This window comes from Cynoglossus semilaevis, chromosome 4 (genome assembly GCF_000523025.1).
Source record: "Cynoglossus semilaevis isolate Cse_v1.0 chromosome 4, Cse_v1.0, whole genome shotgun sequence".
Lineage (NCBI taxonomy): Eukaryota > Metazoa > Chordata > Actinopteri > Pleuronectiformes > Cynoglossidae > Cynoglossus > Cynoglossus semilaevis.
The window spans coordinates 18,342,931-18,365,078 of NC_024310.1; the positions used below are offsets into that span (position 1 = coordinate 18,342,931).

General features: G+C 39.0%; 1 protein-coding gene across 3 annotated transcripts in view; it reads right to left on the reverse strand.

The window, feature by feature from the left end:
- fchsd2 (FCH and double SH3 domains 2) overlaps positions 1 to 22,148 on the reverse strand; it is a 54,721-nt gene that overhangs the window by 6,113 nt on the left and 26,460 nt on the right. For 2 of the 3 annotated variants that reach the window (XM_017032226.2, XM_025055366.1), the window contains 10 exons: positions 21,916 to 22,049; positions 21,010 to 21,064; positions 20,783 to 20,911; positions 16,421 to 16,543; positions 15,804 to 15,899; positions 14,679 to 14,753; positions 8,679 to 8,795; positions 8,483 to 8,587; positions 3,523 to 3,612; positions 3,182 to 3,244 (listed from right to left, as the gene is read on the reverse strand). In XM_017032226.2, coding sequence (XP_016887715.1) covers positions 3,182 to 3,244; positions 3,523 to 3,612; positions 8,483 to 8,587; positions 8,679 to 8,795; positions 14,679 to 14,753; positions 15,804 to 15,899; positions 16,421 to 16,543; positions 20,783 to 20,911; positions 21,010 to 21,064; positions 21,916 to 22,049 — 987 coding nt within the window. The remainder of the gene's footprint in view (positions 1 to 3,181; positions 3,245 to 3,522; positions 3,613 to 8,482; positions 8,588 to 8,678; positions 8,796 to 14,678; positions 14,754 to 15,803; positions 15,900 to 16,420; positions 16,544 to 20,782; positions 20,912 to 21,009; positions 21,065 to 21,915; positions 22,050 to 22,148) is intronic. The other variant, XM_017032227.2, reaches the window with a different exon arrangement.

Here is a 22,148-nt window from a genome sequence, read left to right on the forward strand (position 1 = left end):
TTTTAGCTCTTTAGGTTTATTAACATGGCCTTCAACCAAAACAAAGTAGATTTGTCTGTTGTCAAAACAAGCTTGTTTCAGCTTAGATTGTTGGCTGAAGCCACCGCCTTCACTGTCACATAAGGGTTATGAGAGTGTTGTACAAGCATTTACGATGACTCGGATAGTCTACGACGGTGTTTGTGCGAGACCAGACCATTCCTTTCTGGGACATAAAATCTTAAAAAAAAAAAAAACACTACTGCAGTTTCGCGGCCAGTTCACCTTTATTCCATTTAAGAACTACTTCTCTGTGGTTTTATATCATGATTTCCAAAGTTTGGGTTTCTTTTTTAGTACTCGTTCTTATTGGTCTCGGCTCACAACATTAATATTCCAGTGGGAGTCCTGAGTCTTGGTCTGGTAACCTTTTCTTCTTTTTGAAATCTCCTACTACTTGACATTATTATCGCTAAGACTATTGACAATTTGAAAGACCAAACTTTGTCTTGCTGGCTGCTGCTGGTATTTATTATGTCATTCCATTGATTAATTAAATGGCTGTTATTGTTTCTTCTTGTGGAAGAAATAAAAACAATAAGAATCTTTAAAGCATTTTCAACAAAATGCTGTCAGCGTTGAGCTACAAAATGCTACATTACACAATCCACAGAGTCTCTTGTTTATATGTCTAAAAGTAGTACTACATTTTCCTGTGCTGTGAGTGCAGTTAGAGTTGTGTTCTCACAGGAAATGACTTTGAACGCAGAGATGATGCTCAATAAAAAATATTAGGTTGCAAACGGCTTCAAATTTAAGATCTAATTACAAAGGCATTATATTTCTCGGCTGCATTGCATGGGTTATACCATTACATTTTTGAGAATAATTATTAAAATTGTGTTTTATGTGTGGGTAGATCAGCTGATACCCTGATTTATTAGTCCTGAATGTTATAGTGGTGAAAATGATATTTTAATGTTGGAAGTAACTGTGGAAAAGAAACTACGGTTCACTTCACTACGCTCAGTATTTTATAGTTGTATTTATTAAAAATAAGTGCAATGTAGAAAGTAAAAAGGGATGTGCCTTATTTCACCACTCATTGATCCCTGCAGCCTCTCTGCAGATAATATTTCATTAGCTGTCCAGTGCTTTTTTACTAGTCTCAGGTTTGCGACCTCGCTGTGATCAGCAAACTGCCCTCTGTCTCACTCTGCTCCGTGTTTCTTCATTTCCTTGGCTGCACACCTCGTGATTGCAGCGTCTCTGCCTCTTTAATTGCGAGTGTTAGAATCGTGAGTCTGGAGTCTGCGCCCGAAATAAAATCACAGGCTGCTGAACTGCTGTCACATGCCTCGGTGCACAGCCCCGACTCCTCTCTGGCCTTTTCGCTGACACGTTCAACAAAGAGTGGAGGAGTAGTCGACACGTCTGGCCTCCCGCCGATGCATCTCATTAACACGTGAATAAGACGAGCAAACGTGTTGATAAAGTCCGGGATGCCAGCTTGTAGATGAATGTAGATATATCTGATCTTTACATTTAACATGTCTGGGGCTGCTTCTATTTTCAAGCGGCAATACAGTATATATTCATGTCCTATATTAATTGTCATTTCTCACATTCTCCATCCCACTAGCGCTCTCTGTATAACTTTATCACTTCCTTGTTTCTCCCTCTAGCCCATACGTGTCAAACTCAAGGCCCGGGGGCCAAATGCGGCCCGCCAAACCGTTTTGTGTGGCTCTGCAGGACCTTAAAAAGCATTTCAAGTCCATGCAGCAGAGTTTCTTAACCTGAGAGATTAAAGGTTTTTATAATCAATCAAATAATAATCAATTGCAGAAACATGTATTTGTCTGTTATGGAGTAGTTACATCTATACCAGCGGTCACCAACCTTTTTTGTTCCAAGGACTGGTCAGCCAGTTCCACCCGTCTACTACAGACCAGTACCAAGGTCCTGACCATTGAAGGATCATTCCATTTTTCATAAAATAAAACCTCTTTTAGACTGTATTCTGTTTGTATCTGAGTCTGAATGACTTTTATTTTAAAATATTGACGGAATATCTTTAAATAAATACATCTTTAAATACATTTTTTCACGGTGTCCCACTGTGTGTGAAAATTAGTTTGACACCCCTGCTCTAGCCTGAACTCTTTACATCCCAGACTTTCCTTCTCTCTCTCTCTCTCCCCTCATCTCTTTTTTTGGCAACAGCTGCAAACTGCAATATCATGTGAGCAGAATGTCAAGTGCTGCCAGTAAAGTTTACAGACACGGGGTCTGGTGGATAGATGCACTCTCTTGCACACACATCTGAAAGTCAGATTACATTCGAAAACACACATACGGCATAAATCCATACGAACTAAGTGATGCACAGTTATAATAAGAATGATCATTTAACAAGGTTTTCAGAGTGTTCTCCAGGTTATGTGAAGTTTAGCTCGGGTGTCGCTTTATACCCGATGAACACCGAGAAGTTTCTACACCATGACAGGATGTGGTGAACTCGTTCGCCTGGGTTAACTTGAAATAAATAAAAAAAAAATGGTGAACTCGTTCGCCTGGGTTAACTTATATAAAAAAAAACCCACGCTCAACAAGTGTTTCACCAGACGACCCCAGTCAAACTCGAATGCAACAGATTCGAAGAAACCTGGAGAAACACTCAGCGACCGCTCAGTGTGCCTCAGCACTACGTCTTTTTGGCAGTAAAACTAAAGGTGACGTACTTAAAATTGTATGAGATTTACATCAGCATTCAGCTGTGGCAACAGGATGTTTTAAGAGGCTGAAAGTGCAGTGCAAATGATCATGGGGCTGAACCAAGGTCAACTTTCTTTGAATTGTGTTACTCAGGCAGCAGACTGTCTGGGGAACTATGCTGGCCAGGTGTTTGCTTTTATTATCATATGTTCATAAAAGTTTAGAATAAAAATTATGAGTGAAGCCTGAAATGATTTACTGTTAAAAGTTTTATGCAAATACGCCTTTTGGGAGAACAGTTAAGCCAATAGGATTTTTTTTTTTTACAAACATCGAGTGATCGGTTCCAAATGGGTTGAACTGGGTCACTACGTTGGCCATTTAGAAAACCAACAGTGAAAATTTGCTGCATTAGAAGTACACTTACTGTAATCGCATTTAATTAAAAAACTAAGGACAAAGACAGGGATTGAAGGCATCTTACCGACAGTGAGGGATCGTGTGACGTGTACGTGGCCCAACGTTCGTTCTCTAGTTCCTCCATCACCTACAGAACACAAAGATACAGTCAGGGATAGCGTTCTTCCAGAGAGCGACCTTAACAGGAACACACACTCATACACATACTAGGATTTGTCATTTGTCACTACTCCTCAAACTCTCACTCGGTGACTCCGCCACATATGGACTACTTCAATAATAATTCAATAATCATATAGCCAACTCTGATCTGACCCCAATTCTAAATTCAAAACAAATTTTAAACCTCAAAACAAAATGTCCTCACAAATAATACTTTCCAGACAAACACACTCCACAACGCACCTGGTTCATAGCACTCTTTAGCCAGGTATCCACAGAAACACCCACTTGCCGAAGAAGGTCCAAACGTGCCTCAGCTTTCAACTTTACTGTCTGTGGGAAGAAAGACAGAAGTTCATGTTAAAAATGTTAGTTCAATCCTCACCAGTTCCTGTATTTTAAACAGACTCAAAGAGAAAAACTGTGAGATTATTCATGATTAATCGTGATCCTAATAAAACATTAATTGAGATAAATGAACATTCCTAAATATGGCAATGAAACATTTTATTTGCTAGGACAGAAAGACTATTAGTAGACGTATGTGTTTACTTATTTGTACTTTATTATATATTATTATAATCCATAAGAAGGAATTATGTCAAAAAAATAATAGTTTTGTTGACTGGTATAGTTGGTTTGAAGACATGTTGAGAGTCGACGCCATACCAGAAGTCAACGTCTCTGCAAATAAATGCTGTTTCTCTGGTAAAACCAAAACGTTTTCTCTGTTGTCTTAAATGACAACTTGGTTATTCACTATGATAGTTTACACCGGTTGACATAAAAAAAATGAGGTGGTGGCATTGGCACATTAGTGACATTCAGGTGTTCAAACAGAATGTGTTTTACAGTGTTTCTGTAATATTTTTATATATCATTTTGTTGTTTAATGTATAGTTACAGTTAGCGAGGTAAATACGACTAGCTCAATTTGTCTTTAAATAAGAGACAAGTGGTGATGCGCAGTGTTTCTGTAAATAAATGTGCATTATTGTATTCTGTTAGTAAAGATAGCAACTTTAGTTTATGGGGTAAACAAGACTGTTTCACTTGGTAATGGTATTTCGCATAGTTCTTACAAATAAAAAAATAATATAATTATAGTATTTGGTCATAATTTGTCAGGAGCTCCTTTTTTCATCCCTAGTGAACAGTGTAATTGTTAAATATTCAGTGCATGAAAAACCTGTGCATGCCTTCAAATGTGTTTACATCTTTCATTCTAAATAGTTTCACATATTATGGCAGTTACAATAATTTGACAGCCCTCATAACAATGCTGTGAATTAACATTTTTTACAGCTGGACCCTATACATCGACTTGTCATTAATACCTCTTAAAGTGTGCTAATGGTTATATAAGAGCGGGAGCTCAGGCTGGTGCGTTACAAAACTGCTGCCAACAGAAGGGGCTTAGGTTGTGTATTGATCAGGCCTGGAGATTCTGTCCTGTCTGTCTCTGAAATGGGCAGGCTTGAGCCATCAATCTGCCCCTTTAGACACTGAGAAGGGGAAGAAGTGTGTAATGAAGGAGCAAAGTGAAGAAAACGGTGAGAGAGAGCAAAGACAGAAGAGAGGGGAGCAGACATTAGGGTGCACAGTGGAGACGGACCGACTGTAAATCTCTGGGGGTTCCATGCCTCCCTGGTTAAAGCCTCGTTACAGTGTCTGGTTAGACAAAAACAAAAAGCTCCTGTCCAGAGACTACAGGGTGTTAAAGAGAAAACACTGAGGCTGCAGGACAAGGATTTGAGCTCTTTCTATAGAACCTTGCCTGATGATTGGCTCAAACTGACTGCTCCACCTACCTCGACCCTGCGAAAAATCACTTTGACAGAAAAAGATTGCAAGATAGACGGGTGGTAAATCTGAATAAAGGAATCTTTTTTGTAAGTAGGAATTGTGATTTTTTTTTTGGCCATCTGTAAGTCCTAATTTCCAATTCTTTGGAAACAAATGTTGTGAAACACAACAAGGAACAGATGGATTTGACACCAACTACTCAGACACAAAAATAAAAGGCTGTATATCGACTTTTCCTGTCCAATTCTGTCGACTTACTGACGGTGAGCACCGCCTCTGCTATTTCTGATGAGTGTTGATAATGTGCGTTAACAAAACAGTCATGTGTGATTTCCCTCTGAGAATAGATTTCAGCATCTTGTTAGGATGAACAAAACATCTTTTTGTAACCGTTCTCACTCAATTATCCCCAGAGCAAAGACTGAAATAATTACATAATTTCTATTTAGAGAATTTCACACACATTTCTGCTCTGTTATCAAGGATTTACAAGGGAGACAAGCCCTAACATGCTTAGTAAATTTATGTGTCTGAGAGAGAGAGATAAATGACCAAATGAAAAGAAGTAACATTTTGACGCGGTACCATGACAGCTTAAGTGTTGTTCACTAATTTCAAAGAGATAAGATTTAAGCAGAAAATTATAGTGTCATTTTTAATCATAATTTTTGTTTTTTTCTCCAAAAAAGCATTTTTATTACACCTTTTAAAAGCTGTAATAAAACAAATATTGTTACACGTTTAATGTAATCCCAAAATAAAAATGTACTTTAAGCTTACTATACATTCAATTCGATGGAAGAGAAGTAAAATTGTGAATTACTATACTACTATACTTACTTACTGTAATTACTATTTTCCAGACTATAAGCCGCTCCGGAGTACAAGTCGCAGCAGCCAAAAATGCAAAGATAAAAAATAATGTATAAGTCGCTCCAGAGTATAAGTCGCACCAGTGTCATCTAGCAGCTGTCAGTGTGAAGATAACAAACATGTACAGTTTCAGTGGTACAGGAGTAGCAGATACTGGCACACAAGCCTAGAGTGCCCTCTAGCGGCCGTCAATGTGAAATTATATATATTTTTTCATATATAAGTCGCACCTGAGTATAAGTCGCAAACCCAGCCTAAGGATGAAAAAAACGCGACTTGCAGTCCGGAAAATACGGTACCTGCCATGCATATGAAAGTGAATTGAATACAGGTAAATTACTTGTCAATGTGACACAGCACACCACAGCACGAAAGGAAATGTGACCCATTTCACCCATCGCCAAAGTCAGCAGGGGGCAGCTCAAGCTGAGTGCCTGGGGAGCAGTGTGTGTGTGTGTGTGTGTGCTGTATGCTCAGTGCATCTCAGCTGGTGCCTTGCATATGTTACACACTTAGTAGTATAGTATTTGCCCAATACATTTAACCTACCCAGTAGGGGTGTGTATTGGCAATAGTCTGTCGTTTAATTGTAGTAAACTGTCATCTTAGAAAATGCACAATGCTGTTACGTGCTCAACATCAGTTTACTAACAACTGCAACAGAATAATCTATATTTGTAATCGCTAGAGAAGAAAGAAAAGCAAAATAAAACAAACCAGCACCATAAATATTTGCATGTTAATTCTTAATTAAATTCTATATAGTGCTGTAGATACGGTGTTGTGAAATGGAATATCACCATATATTGGTGCATCAATATTGTCTTAGATCCCTACTATCCAGCACACATCAGTACAGACTATACGACAACTATACACATGTGAAGCTCTGGTGGGCCGCATAAAATGATGTGACGGGCCGGATTTGGCCCACTGGCTCTGAGTTTGACACACGAGCGTTAAAGCATCCATTCAGAGGTAATAGAGTCAGAGCAGCAGTCGTTGAGCACAGGTCAGCCTTATAAGTGCACTCTCTCATCCTGTGTTTATTGATTCAATTTAAACTGCAATGAAAATGGAGAGTGCTTCCTGAGATACAAGTTAGTTCTGCGGAAGAGCTATGGAATGCAAAGTTAAAACAACAATAAAGCAGGGTAAAGAATATATATATATATATATATATGTTCATCCTTCAATGGTTCAATGCTGCTCATTCAATGGCCTGTGATGACACAGCATAAGATTAAATTCACCTTTTCCATTACTTAGCAATACGTGCACTACGAGGCCGAGCTTACAGCAGCTTTTAGTTGTGTTTATGGAGATAAAAGTTTTATTGGCTTTTTTATGTACTCTTGAAACAACTGTAGAGTGAGAATGGACTGTTTGTGTAGAAAAATAAAACAGGCCTTCTGGCAGGTGGAAGCAGTTCATGAATGCTTCTCTGCGTTGCTAATAAAATATTCAGCTGGAAATGTGCGGAACCAAACAGGAAACATTACTCCCAGCCTGTGTGTTTAGGTAAATAATCTGCAAAGACGGACCGCTAATCTCTCCATACATTTCCCTCTCATTTAATTTGGACTTATTTACATATTTAGCATTTTCAATAACAACCATAATGCAGTATCATCTGCTTGAAATTGAAGCACACCTTGATTTTTCCCAGAAATCATCCAACAAATGGTACGGATTGGAGGTGTCCTGTAATCAAGCCTGTGTGGTGTCAGCCGCGCTACTCTCACTCGCACTGTAATTCTGCGATAAAGAGCTCTGAGATGAAGCCATTTCAACCAAATGAACTCATGCAATATGCATCATCTCACTCAAGGTAATGCTGAAAAGAGAACGCAGCAGATGGACGGCGTGTGTGAGAGTGAGAGTAACGAGGAGGAGGAGAGAGGTGGTGGGTGTGGCAGAAAAACAGGTGGTGTGGTCAAATGATGACTGCCCCTGAAAACTATATATTATGTAATGTAAAGTCAACTAATTAGCTAAAAAAAAATCTGTTTATTTAAAGGCTAAAACTTGGTTTAAGGTTTAAAAACTCCTCACAGAAGAAAAGAGGGAAAATCTATTTTTGTACCCAGCAGCAGAGGGTGCTAGATATCTGACATATATTAAGTCCCTGACAGAAACACAAGAAACAATGAGAAGAAGTAAGAAATGCAGAAAAGAGGCTGTAAGAATGAACGCTGCACTGCCGAGGGAGAATGAGCGAGAAAATAGGAGTGAGGAAAATAAAAGACGATACTGCGTCTCTAATTCACAGCCTCACGCACTTCACTGGTCAGAATCAATACATGAATGATAGATAACCCTGCAACTTGTATCCAGGCGGCAAAAGGAAGGAGTGGGCAAAAAGTGAGAAAATAAAGAAGCTGAAGTAGAGATTCAGACTGTGGTTTTATGTTATGGATCCAAGGAGTTACATTTGTTCAGTAAATAAAGACAGTGGAGTTTGACGCCGGCATGTATCTATATTTGGTTTATGATCAAACTAAACATTATCTCAGACACCGACCTCAGCTTTGCGTATGTTCTCTTTGGTGTCTTCTATCTTTAGCTCCACATCTAGTCTGCCTTGCTCTGTGTTTGGCAGCCCGTGAGTCTCACACTCCTCCAGAGACTGGAAATAACACAGAGACAAACACACTTGATCAGCCAATCGAGTTAAGTTTTGTTACGGTAACAATCGAGAACAAACACGGCCGTCTTACTCTCTTGTAATGAATAATATTCTTGTGTTCCCGGGCCACCCTCGTCGCCCATTTCCTGGCCTCTTTGTTGAGACTGTGCTCCTCCGTCGTCCCCGTCTCCGACTCCAGCTGACGACTCTGATGCAGACAGACACACGCGAGCAAATTAGAACGACACAAACACAAGCCGGCGTTGCACACATAGAGAAAGGTAAGACGACACAAGTAGAACTTGTTAATTAATCCACAGAATGTGTGAAAAACGGTGACGTTTCATCACCTAATGAAGACAGAGGCTCTACAGTTGTTCTTGGAACAAACAGATTGTAACCAAATTCAATGCAAAAAACAAAAACAAAACACAGTGTGTGATAATAAATGGCTGCACATGTCTGGATTAAACTGCATTATGCACATTCAATTCAGATTCTGTTTTGAACTAATCCATGAAATATGTCTCTGACTGATGATCACACACACATGAACACACCATGGTGAGTAATGGACACAGTGTCACAGATTTGCCTGGTAGAATTTATGTAGAAAAGGTTAAAAAATAAAATTAGAATTTATGTAGAAAAGGTTAAAAAAATAAAATTATATATATAAATTCACATATATAATACACTAATGACTTGAGCCACATAAAGGTCCTAAGCGCCCATTGTCTGATTATGAATGGGACCCAGATCTGGACTGCAGGCAGGCCAGTCAGGCAACTACACAGAAAAATGTGCCTGTCTCTGTCTGACTGAGGAAAGGAAACCATTAAGTCATATGTTTTATAATATGGACTGCAGGCAGGCCAGTCAGGCAACCACACAGAAAATGTGCCTGCCTCTGTCTGACTGAGGAAAAGAAACCATTAAGTCATATGTTTTCTTAAAATCCTAATATAAAACTTTGCATCAATAATTCCTTCACCTAGAATGCAGATTCTCCATGAACCTTCAATGATCACAGATGCTGGTTTATCACCTTATTTGCAAAAACTCTCATCTGTCTGTCTTTTTCTCATTTAAAAATGAGCCGTTGTCATTTAATGTAAAGCCATAAAGTAACCTTGATTATAAAATGTGCCATATAAATAAAGCTGTCCCACCTTGTCTTATGTACTGTGAATATCCCATTCACTCTAACTACAATTATGAATTGATGAAAAGCTGGTTTTATTTTACAGCAGCTCCTAAAAACGCATCATAATGAAATAAAAATATAGTAAAAGAAACTTAAGTGTATTATAAGGGGGCATGATTTTAGTATATAGAATTTAACAGAATTTACATGTATTCACAGACATGGGAGGCAGATGTTTTCATAACCTGATAACTCCGGTAAGCAATCCAAACCAAACTACATAATATTTTTTAATTGCAAGTTTTCATGCAGATCCTATCTATTAATTATGTGCTGTGTTTGGGTAACGAGAGGCCATAAATCAGGCTAAGTGTAGGTGTGAGACAAGAGGCATACACTGGAGATTTACAGCCTAATTACATTCAGGCGAAGGCAGCGTGTCAGGGAGTTCAAGCAGAGAGGCAGAACACATGATTTAAACTGCAGCTTCAGACCCAGACAGGAAGAGCTGAGTGTATTCTTCTATTACAATGATTAGTATGAAATGGATGGGGTTTAGCGTTTATTTCAATGTCAGAAAATTATTTATACTGAGCTTTTAAAATCCCATCCAGGGATACGGATAGTTTCCAGAGATATGGGCAGTGTGAAGCAAGTGTATAGACCAGGGGTGTCAAACTCATTTTAACCGGGGGCCACATCAGCAATACAGTTCCCCTCGAAGGGCCGGTTGTAAATGGAAGACTGTATAGATCAGGGTCACCAACGCCCGGTCCGCGGACCAGTACCAGTCCATGGGTCATTTGGTACTGCCACAGTGGGACAGAAAATACAGGAAGTCCAGTCATATCCATTTACTTTCTTTATTTAAAGATAATCTGGCAATATTTAAAATAATGTCATTCAGATTCTGATAAGAATAGAGTCTAAAATATGTAATACATTTTTATTTTTATTTTTAATTAATTCTTTTCATTTCTCAGGTTAAGATAATTTACTGCATGAACTTTACTAAAAGTTAATTCTTTTCATTTCTCAGGTTAAGAAAATTTACTGCATAAACTTTACTAAACGTTTTTAAGCTTCCGCGGGCCACATAAAATGGCTTGGTGGGCCGTATTTGGCCCCCGGGCCTTGAGTTTGACACGTATGGTATAGACAGTAAAACGTAGTTAGCAAATGTGACAGTACAGTAAGAATTAGCATATGATGAGAAATCAAAATGTCACCAAATGTTAAAACAAAAAAAACTTCCTTACACTTTGTTTTATCTGATCGCTCTCTGTGAACTGTGCTTATTTGGAGATTCTTCAGAATCGCATAAAGCACATTTAAAAGCAATAGACTTAAAACTGGGCGCTGCATTACAATAAAACAGACATAAAAACCAAGTACTTAAACAACTAGAAGAATAAATAAGCTTTTAAAGGCAATCATGACGTACGCTTGGGCAAGCTACTCCAGACTAATGCGTTAAGAAGGATGCACTTTTATTATACCTGTTAACAGTCGGTGGTCAAAGCAGAGAGACACTCTACATGGATGTGGTAGTGATTGTGTCTATAGATATTACACTTCCCAGTTCCCTGTTACCTATGGTTTGAATTCCATGATACATGAGATGAATTGTCAACCGTTTTTTGTTTTTTTTCAAATGCATGCATAAGGGTCAAATTCCAGACCAATGGGAGGCGGTATTGCTAGGTGTTTTGCAACAAATTGAGGAAAAGCCAACATTATACAGAGCGAGTTACTATTCCTCCAAACTGCTAACATTGTTGACCTACTTAAATAAACTTCCCATCGGGACAATGAGACACTGAACTGCAGTAGGAAAACACAGTGGCGCACAGCTGGTTGTAGTAAAAGCTGGTGCAGTGTGAGAGTGTGGAGGTGGCTGGATCAGCATGTTTTCCAGAGCAGTATTTGATAAGGATGGTTCGATACAACTTATTCATGTCTGATACCTATACTGATACTACAATATCAAAAGCAATATCAATGCGATACCCTCTTATCCGACACAGCAAAACACGGGCTGCCTCTGCTGAGGTGATGGTATCCCTGTTCACAGCATGTTGTGCATAGTTAAGTCGAACTTTCGGGCTTAGGTATTAAATCAGACGGGCTATAGTCGTTTTTTTTTTTCAATGTTCGATCCTGACATTTTGACCAATATTGGGCCGATACTGAGCCTGAGTATCAGATCAAGCCATCCCTAGCATTTGAATGATGTATTAGACCTCGAAGTTGGGCTGAACCTACGGAGAATCTGTGCATCCTCACTTCGAATGTGACTAGAATTACAGACAGACAGTAAGTAAAAAATGACAGACCAAAACACACTGCCATTGACTAGTATGGAAGCTTCAACTTCTGGACTACCTGGAGCACACACACTCGTTAGGTTGGGTCGTCACTGCACCAAAACACCAGACAGACCATAATCTATGGCTGAGCCCTGCAGAGCGAGAGGCTAATTTAATACATTGGTGTAACGCTTCATCCTGAACACACATGCGAATAGACGGAATATATGTATTATCTTTGTATCTTACTTCTACCCCTCGGAGAACCCTCCTCTCTTGACTAATGTATTGCATCATACTGTGCAGCACCAGTGGCAGTGTATGTGTAAGTTGTTTTAATGGATTCTTAAAAGCAGTGGGAGCCTGAGACTCCAGGACGTCTGCACAACCTGTGGTGAGGAACATAGACACTCTGTGACACACTGCTTTAAGAAGGTATCCGACATTTAACTCTGGTTGTAAAAGTAGGGGGGAAATAGTGGTATTTTACCAGATGAAAAATACATACAAATATTGAGCTGTTCTAGCGAAACGGTCCTTTTTTTTGTACCAAGAAATGGTCGGCTGCTATCAGTTGTTACTGCGGACCAGTAATACGACGGCAACGTTGAAGGATCATTACATTTTCAAAATAAAACATCTTTTATTGCTATGAAACATTGCCCGATTATCTTTAAATGAAAAAAGTAAAGGGATATGACTGGATTCTTTTTGAATGGGGGAGGTAGATGTCAAAGGGATATGACTGGATTCTTTTTGGGGGAGGTAGATGTTTAGTAGTAAGTTTAGTAATTAACTAACTAAAAAAACATATAAAATATTTCTTTAAACTAATTTGTATTTATTAAAATTAGTTTAATTAGTTTACAATTATTCAGTTTAAGTAGTTAAAATTATGTTTTTTTAATTAAAATTATGATTAAAAGCACCACACACAATCTTAAACAACCATATTCTTTCACGAATATAAAAGAAAGTCCACATTGAGCGCTGAATAAAAATATCTGCGCGAGTCCACATTGAGCGCTGAATAAAAATAAATGCGCTAGTGCGTCTTGATTGACAGCTGTGATCACATGACTGCACAAGTGACAGCTTTTAAAATGTCTCGGGGGGTCGCGAGAAATTTGTCATGTCAAAATGGGGTCGCAAGCCCAGAAAAAGGACAACAGCTGCAATTCAATTCACAAACGGATTCAGACATTAAGATGTTTTTTTTTTTGAATAATGGATTGTTTGGGAGTGTTTCTATTTTTTCGGATTCAGACATTAAGATGTTTTTTTTAAAATAATGGATTGTTTGGGAGTGTGTTCGAGAACACATTTCTATTTTATTTTTAAACTGAATAACCAACGTAACAAAGTTGTTTTCAGCATGAAATAGTAAAAAAAAAAGGATTCTTAGCCTTTACTAATCTGTTTTTTTTATCCAATAACAAGCCTCCAGTATGTGACATACAGAAACCCACAGTAAAACAACATGATTTATGTGGCGACAGACGGACAATGGCAGCAATGTGACAACAGATGACACAACAGGGTTATGACATCTAATGAATTGTCTGGTGCCGGGACTGCACTTTTCACCGTCGCATGACACATGAGATGATTACAGTGTTGTGATCAAACTGTCAAAATTGTGGGGTTTAGTAATTGATCAAAATAGCTGCCCTGTGCCGTGACAACAGGTGTGAACACCTCCAGTACTCATTCTACAGCGATGTCTCAGCCATGTATCAGTTTCTTTAACGGTCTTTAAATGCACTATTTGTGAATAAGATTGGTGAGGGCATGAATTACAATATTTAGCACAGGTATGGCCAACCTGTTGCCCGGTTTCAATGAGCTCTAACGTTCATGTCGTATTTTATGTTTGTTTTTTTTACACTATGTGAAACTCATGCCGATGGCCATTTGACGCAAATTACTTAGGGAAAACTCAATTTGTACAGGTGAAAAGATGTATACAGGACGTTTTAAAAGAGTGGGAGAGTTTTATATAATTTTTTTTAAAGGGTTGGGGCAGTCATGTTGCTCTTTGCAGTAACATGGTTGAAATTGTGGTTGGCCACCCCTGATTAAGCAGAATCTGAAGGACATCCTGCTCTAAATCCAACCTCAGGCACCTCCAAAAACTTTGACGTTTTTTTCAAACACTTTTGAAATCAAATTTTTTTTTACCAAACTGAAGGCAAAGAATCAGAATTCAGAGTTCTCTGATGGAAATAGCACATGCAGAATTGTTTAGATTCAAATGGAGATAATGCAGAGAAAGCTACCTGAAGGAAGGGAGGGAGGCGGGGAGGAGGGATGGAAGGAAGGAAGAAAAGAAAGAAAAAAAGAAAGAAAGAAAGGAAGAAAGAAAGAAAGAAAGAAAGAAAGAAAAAGAGAAAAAGAGAAAAAAGAAAGAAAGAAAAAAATGTAAAAAGTAAGAGATGAGGGAATGATGAGATGAGGGAATGATAGATAGATAGATAGACAGATAGACAGATAGATAGATAGATAGACAGATAGACAGATAGATAGATAGATAGAACAGTTTTCTTTAGTAAAACACACAAATGTTCATCAATCCAAATTGATCAAAAGCTTTAGATTAAAAAAAGAGGTTAATTCTAGCAGTAGTTAAGACTACCTGTGCCAGGGTCATTCTCATGGCACTGACGGGCGACGGCTCAATGTCCACCAACTGCTCCACCGAGCTCAGAGTCTGGCACACACACACACAGACATATGCACACACACACACGTGCATGCCAAAAGCAGGCATGCAGACACATCAACACGAAAAGGTGTTAATGGAAAAGAGGAAAAAGTGTCAGCAGGACTTGAGCAGGCAAACAGACAAAGAGGAGAGAAAAGAGAATCTGTTGTTAAACAGCACTACGTTAACACAGCAGAGAAATCGACGCAGTGAAAAGAGCACAGATTAAAGGGAGCACAGACAGGGGAGAGGAGTTAAGTCACTGCAACACAACAAGTCTGACTGGATTGAGTTTATACCGCATTAGTTATCTGCATAAATATTAACTATTAACTATCATAAAATGTGAATTTCCCAACTGTTAGTTGTGTGTTTTGAAACAGAAATTATTTATTTTTTATATATCTATGCAAAAATCCATATTTTTTTGTATTTGATAAAAATTTGCATTTATATCTATGCAAAAATCCATATTTTTTTTTATTTGATAAAAAATTGCATTTATTTAAATTTTTTTTTTTTTAATTTTGATTTTATTTGAAGGCTCTGGTGTATTTTTATGTAGGGTTGGGGAAGAATGGTGAGGTGGCAAGTCACTTCCACTCTCGCTGTCACTCAATCCTACACTATGGTTATTTAGCGGTGGCTAAAAAGACTGGGTTTCAGTGGACACATCAATTAATTAACCAATAATCAATTATTAGCTGGTTAGAAAGTATTTTTTTTGGTATAATCCGTACATGTGTAACTTTTAGAAATGTCAATTGCTGTATATGCAAAACAGCAATGCATGAACATTTTAGAACAACTGATTGTGTTTGAATCATCTGCATCTGTGGGTATTGGAGGGGAACGTTGCTCAATTCAAAGCGTCAATCCCATAAACGTGCCGATAATGCAAAGGAAAATCTTTCAGGATCGTTTTGCTGTTTTAAGTCAGTAAAATGAAAAAGACAAATCAGACTTGAGCCTACTTTATGCCTTAATGTTAAAACCAGGCTTGTACACAAACATCTAAACACCGTCGTTAATGAAGGCAGGAGACTCGTGACTCACCACGTCGTATTCACTAGGCTGGAACTGGAAGTCCTGTGCTTTGTGGAACACTGGATTCTCCTGCATGAACAACTGCTGGTTGTACTCCTGTATCAACTGCAAAAAAAGAAAATACAAACCAGGGGAAGATGGAATAGAATCAATGAACGAGGGCCAAAACAGAGGCTGAATCTAGAAACAAGGTCCATTGAAAACTAGAAACCGCAGAGCTGCACTTGGGTGACATGCAAATTTGATTGGATGATAGTGCCTTGTGGCGCGCTGCACTGTCTGGAAGCAGTGAAGCAATGAGCTGTACATGAGCACAAGTTTTTACCCATTTGCATTCACTCACAATGCAGGGAGAGGCAGGATGGAGAAATCATTTTCCAGGACAAGTTAAAGGTTTTCAGGACATTGATATTTTTGAATGTTTGCTTAGTTTTCTATCAGAGCAAAAAAAATGTTTATTTTATTTTCCACGATACCCTGTTTTCTATTTTACCTATAAGCAGTTCACCTTTGTGTAGCAAACACAATCCTAGTCCTACCACTGCTGCTCCCTGTACGGTTTTTTTCGTATAATTCAAAACAAAACAAAAGACTCCTTCCGTCTTCACACTCAATGTGGGACTCACCCTGGTGGACTTGTCCAACAGAAACTGGAAGGTGTTGTGTGGAGCTTGCGAGGCCTCTAACTCAGTATGACACAGTGACACCAGGTAGTCTTTCACGTGCTCGTAGATTCTCCCATCCAAGGCCTAGAGGACGGAAAAGAAGCAGAAAATCAATCGATACATCTACAGATGTAACCTCTGTAAAAGGTTTTTAAAGCAGCGTTCAATGGAAAACAACCTTATCTTTATGTTACCTACGAACAGAAATATCTGGTCTTTGACCTCGGTCTAATGCACAAACGAAAAGCAAACGCAGTAACGTACAAATGAACAGCTCCTCTATAGGGAACTGTGGTATTGGTTGTGCTGCCAAGACACAGGACACACTGCCAAAAAATGGACAAGACTGAGGAAATTAAGGAATATTTAAAAAGGTATTAAAGGATATTATTGGTCAGGAGCAAACTGGAGGAACAGACTGAAAAGGTTTTGTGTTTGGTGGATGCATGTGTGTGTGTGTGTGTGTGTGTATGTGAGTGTGTGTGTTATACACATGTTTCTGGACATTTCTGTCACAGCTGCATGAGGAGGTTAAGGGGTTGAGATTCCAATTCGACAAAACAGACTTGGACAAAATCTCTCCCACAGTCCTGCACACACACACACACACACACACTATAACCTCTCATTAACAACTAAAATATGTTTTGGTCCGAGACACACACACACATTAACAGGACCACAACAAGCGGCTGGAGAGCTGCACACACCCAACAATGAAACACTGAAAAAGGAAATGATGCCATTGCAGGGCGGGCTGTTGGCTGACTTCTTCAGAAAAAGTTTTCCCCCAGTCATTCTGCTCATTTCCTCCTTCCCTTACTTCCTTTCCTCTGCTTCTCCTTCGCTCTTTCTCCATTTACGGTAGCAGTGCAGAGAAGTGAGTCACCTTCCAGAAAAAGCCCATGGCCATCAATGCACGGTCATCGGTGTGTATGCAGTTGGTTACTTTAAAGATGGACAATAAAACAGTGTCCAGAGCAAACAGCAGGGGGAGGTGTGGAGTAGTTTCATCTCTCTTCTTTTGCCCTTTTACCACATACAGCATGGATGCTGCAGCATCTAGGTACAGAATCGGGTACTGTCCGTATTCAACAACATGGCCTTAGGTTTTTCCACATTATTCCCGAAATAGAAGCATTGAATACATTCTGATGCTTTCCCCACCTGTAGTTGATCACTCTCTTCCGTCTGGTCGGATATAAAAGGCCTGACTAAAAACAGCTGTCACAGTGCACCGAGAGAGCACAAAATGTACTGTAGTACTGCTGAATATTTTGCTGATAGGGTTAAGTTTTCTTTGGCTGCGAGTGAGGTCAACGCGCGCCAACCGATGCTATTCTCTGGCGCGGAGTTCAGAGACGCCTCAGACCTGTGAACAGCACACAGACCCTGCTCATTATGCAGATTACGATCCCTTTGTCAGAAGTGATGTGACACCGAGGACCTGTAAACACAACAAACTGCAGGAGAGGGAGGGACGGGGGTGAAACAGGCAGATTGTCTCCCTTGAGCAACGTCCCCTCGTTCTGTTTGCACGTTTGTGTGCATATACACGTCCCCTCGTTCTGTTTGCACGTTTGTGGGCATATACACTTGTGCAAATACATGTTTCCCTGCAGTCCTGTCCTTCTGTCACACTGAGCTACAGATCTATTATTTAGCATGGCCTCATTGTATAGATGCTCACACACGCCCTGGGCAGAGTGGGAGACATCGGGGGAATGGTAAGAAAATGAGGGGGAGAGACAGAGGTAGCCGATGAGACAGGCAGACAGAGAGAGAGAGAGTAAATAACCGCAGAAGACTTTGACCACAAACATTTGGAGAAAATGAAAGGAAATTACTAAAACAATCAACTCGAAATTTTGTATGGGCCTTTTGTCAGACAGTAAGTGTAAGCATGTGTTGGTGAGACTGCGGTATTTGAAGGGATGACATCACTCTCACTGAGTGGCTTAAGTTATTTTACCACTCCGACATGTTTGTCTCTATTCAGGACAGACTGTCTTTTTCTTTTCTACTTTTCAACTCCCTATTGAGATTATTAAACAATGAAAAATAATACAAAAAAACCCAAAACAATTTAAACAAAGCTGGATGGTTAGTGCATACTATTTCACATTCTTGTAGAACGGTTTAACCATCCATCATTAGTCTGGACCTGTGTTAACACTGGTCCATTTTTCACTTCGGTTTCTCTATTCAGGACAGACTGTCTTTTTCTTTTCTACTTTTCAACTCCCTATTGAGATTATTAAACAATGAAAAATAATACAAAAAAACCCAAAACAATTTAAACAAAGCTGGATGGTTAGTGCATACTATTTCACATTCTTGTAGAACGGTTTAACCATCCATCATTAGTCTGGACCTGTGTTAACACTGGTCCATTTTTCACTTCGGTTATGGGTTAGAAGCAGAGGTCACATTTCGTTGTGTGCAGTGGTGTGCTGTGTAGTTCACTTTCCTTCCTTTCCATTGGTCTTTGTTGAATGTTTGTTGTTAGTATGGTATTTTCTGGACTATAAGTCGCACCAGCCAAAAAATTGCATAATGTATTTAGTCTGGACCTGTGTTAACACTGGTCCATTTTTCACATTGGTTATGGGTTAGAATGTGAAAATAACGAACATGTAAATTTGTCGTGGTATAGGAATAGCAGATACTGGTACACAAGCCTAGAGTGCCCTTGTGAAAATAACAAACATGTGAAATTATATATTTTAATATATAAGTCGGACCTGAGTATAAGTCGCAAACCCAGCCAAAGGATGACAAAAAGTGCGACTCATAGTCCAGAAACACGTTTCCTTTTCCATGGTTTAAATCTTCATATTCATATTTCACCAGATTTAATTAGCTGTAGTAAGTTACCCATTTTAACATTTTTACATCATTCTGGATCTTTGGTCTTTTCCGTACTTTAAACCACATATCAAATGTGTGTACTATAATTGGATCTATATTAGTTTTAAATTGCTTATACATTTTTGTTTACTTTTTACTCACTTATACCAACATGGACTATAAGTGGCACCAGCCAAAAAATTGCATAATGTAGAAAAAAAACATATATATACATATATATGTTATATACATATCTCAGTTTTGCAGCGTAGAAATACTCAATCAGGTTCGGATGAGCCATACCCCCTCCTTCTTTTGGGAGCTGTAGAATTTTACATCTGATCCTGGGTTTTCTGCCTGGATTTAAAATGATGAGGATAATTGCTTCTTACTACGTTAATAGTATTTTATTTTCAATGTTGGCATCAGCTCTTCCTTAAAGACCTTGTACCATTCTGCAGCGTAACCATCACTTCCTGGTGATGGATTACTTTTCAATGAATTAATCACTTGAATAATCTCTTCTCTTGTAATGCCTGCTGTAAGTCTGTCATCTTGTCTCAAGCCAATTGATGGTAAATCCAATTGTTCTAAAACATTTCTCACTTGCTCCAGGTTGCTGGCTATACTTTGTTTTTTATAATAAAACTCTTCTCTATATTCTCTGGTTCGTGTGTCAGTTCATTGTTATGTGGAGCTTTTAGTTGTTGTATGGTATTCACTGCTTGCTGTTTTCGGGTATGTTTTGTTAGAAGATTTGTCGCCCTAGTCTATTCTGATCCATTGGTCAGAAGTAACATGACTAGACAGAGACAATGGAGGAATAGAGTGGAAGAATGAAGCAATTTTCAGTGTCCATCAGAGGACCATCAGGAGACAAATGGAACAAAGAGGTTTGATACAACATACTACATTTTTCATTAGTTGAGTAATGCCTAACAAACTTTTCGCAGCACTTGACTGTGAATTTCTTCAAATGATTGTTCCTCAGTATGGGCCACATGTTGTAGTGTATTTTGTACCAGGGGACCAAACTCATGCAAATGCTGCTGCTCAGTGGAAGTGGAAGACACAAATTATCTCCTTTGCCTTAAATCTATGCTCGGCAGCAGCCAATTAAAATAACAACATTTACATCCCAAAGCCACAAAGTAAACACAGTCATAATCGTAGTGACACACAGTTGATTGTCGTTCACTTATATTGCATAATTCCTGTGGTTTTTGATGTTCATGACTAGTCTTTGTGCAGTGATAGAAGAAGGAACCCTGTCTGACTGAATAATAGAATCAGCAAAAAAAAAACCCTCGGAATGTTATTACATACTGTGACAACAACTAAGTGTACAGTAGTGAAGGGTCAGTGTCGTTAAGTCTTTGCGGGCTATAATTTCACCTTTAATGCAAATGACCACTGTCGCAAATAGCATCTTCTCCTCTTGCACTCCTGTGGTTTGTTTTTATTTTTTTTTACCTGTATGCAGTGCAGTAGATCCGTGTGATAGTAACGGTCATGGTGAGCGTTGGCCGCAGCTAACGTCAGCAGGTAGTCATTTCGGGCTTGTGTGGCTTTTGAGTTACAGCCGCTTCTCTTAGCTTTTAGCTGTGAACAAAGACACAGACGATGACCAAATATTGCAGCGGTGATAACGACACTGTTTGGACGTCATTTGTTTTGTCGTGAGAGAGGGGGAGTCTTACCTTAACACTTGCTTTTTGTAAACTAATTCTCGACTGAAAAAGACCCAGTTTAGACCTGAAAAAAAAGCACCAGATCTTAATCTAACGTAAAATCCATCATGTCAGGTCTTCTCTATTATAGCTTGAATCTAATATTAGATGTCAAAAATAGAAAGGAAAGGCTCGAGGCGTCTCTAGAAAGTCCCAAGTCTTTTCTTCCTCCTTGATTCCATTTTCTGTCGTCTCAACTTGACCCCGAACAGACTGGAGCATGACACCAATAAATCTAAACCTGATCTAGCCAACAATGATTTATATGTATGGCTGGCAGCATCAATAAGACCTGTCTAATAAAATGATGGAGACTGAGTCTATGGGTGTGTGTGTGCGCATGTGAGCATTTGAACGGTTTCCTAGTCAGCTGAACTGTACATATATACAGTGGGGCTTCAAGATACGAGCCCCCCGAAATACAAGTTTTCCAAGTTACGAGTAAGCAACTTTTGAAAAATTTTCTCCATTTCTCCACACACTTTATTATCAATATATTTGTTTATATCTGTTTTTGATGTTTTGATAGGGGGTAATTTTAAATAAATTAAATAATAGTATATTTCTGGGGGGCTGGAATAAATTAATTGGTTTTTAGTTATTTAGGAAAATGCAATCGCGATCGACATGTGCTAGGAATCCTGACTTGGCCTGAATTTTTCTGGACAGACACCTTGGGCACCGCACACTCTAAACTAAAATGCAAGTCAAATTATATTTTTGTATTTTATGTTAATTCTGAAAGTCAGTTGCAGTCTGGCTCAGATGGTTCAGCGGCCTGAATTCTGTACATACTGTGGGCCACCAGTTGATGATCACTAGTATATGGCTTTTTCCAAACGTTGCTTTCATGTACATCTGCAATAGTAAACTTACTTGGCCTCTATGTCGGCCTTCTCTCGTACAGTATGTGCAACCTGTTCACAGTCGTAGTACTTTTTCTTGGCTTTGGCCAACTCCTTTACCGACTCCTGCAGCTCTGCTTGGATGCCACTTAACTGATCTATGGTCTGTGAAAAGGAAATGGGAACATGGGAGAGTGGTTAAATCAAGTTCAACAGTTATGCGTGCGTGAGCAGAGAGCAAAGATTTCCCTCTGTAACTATGAG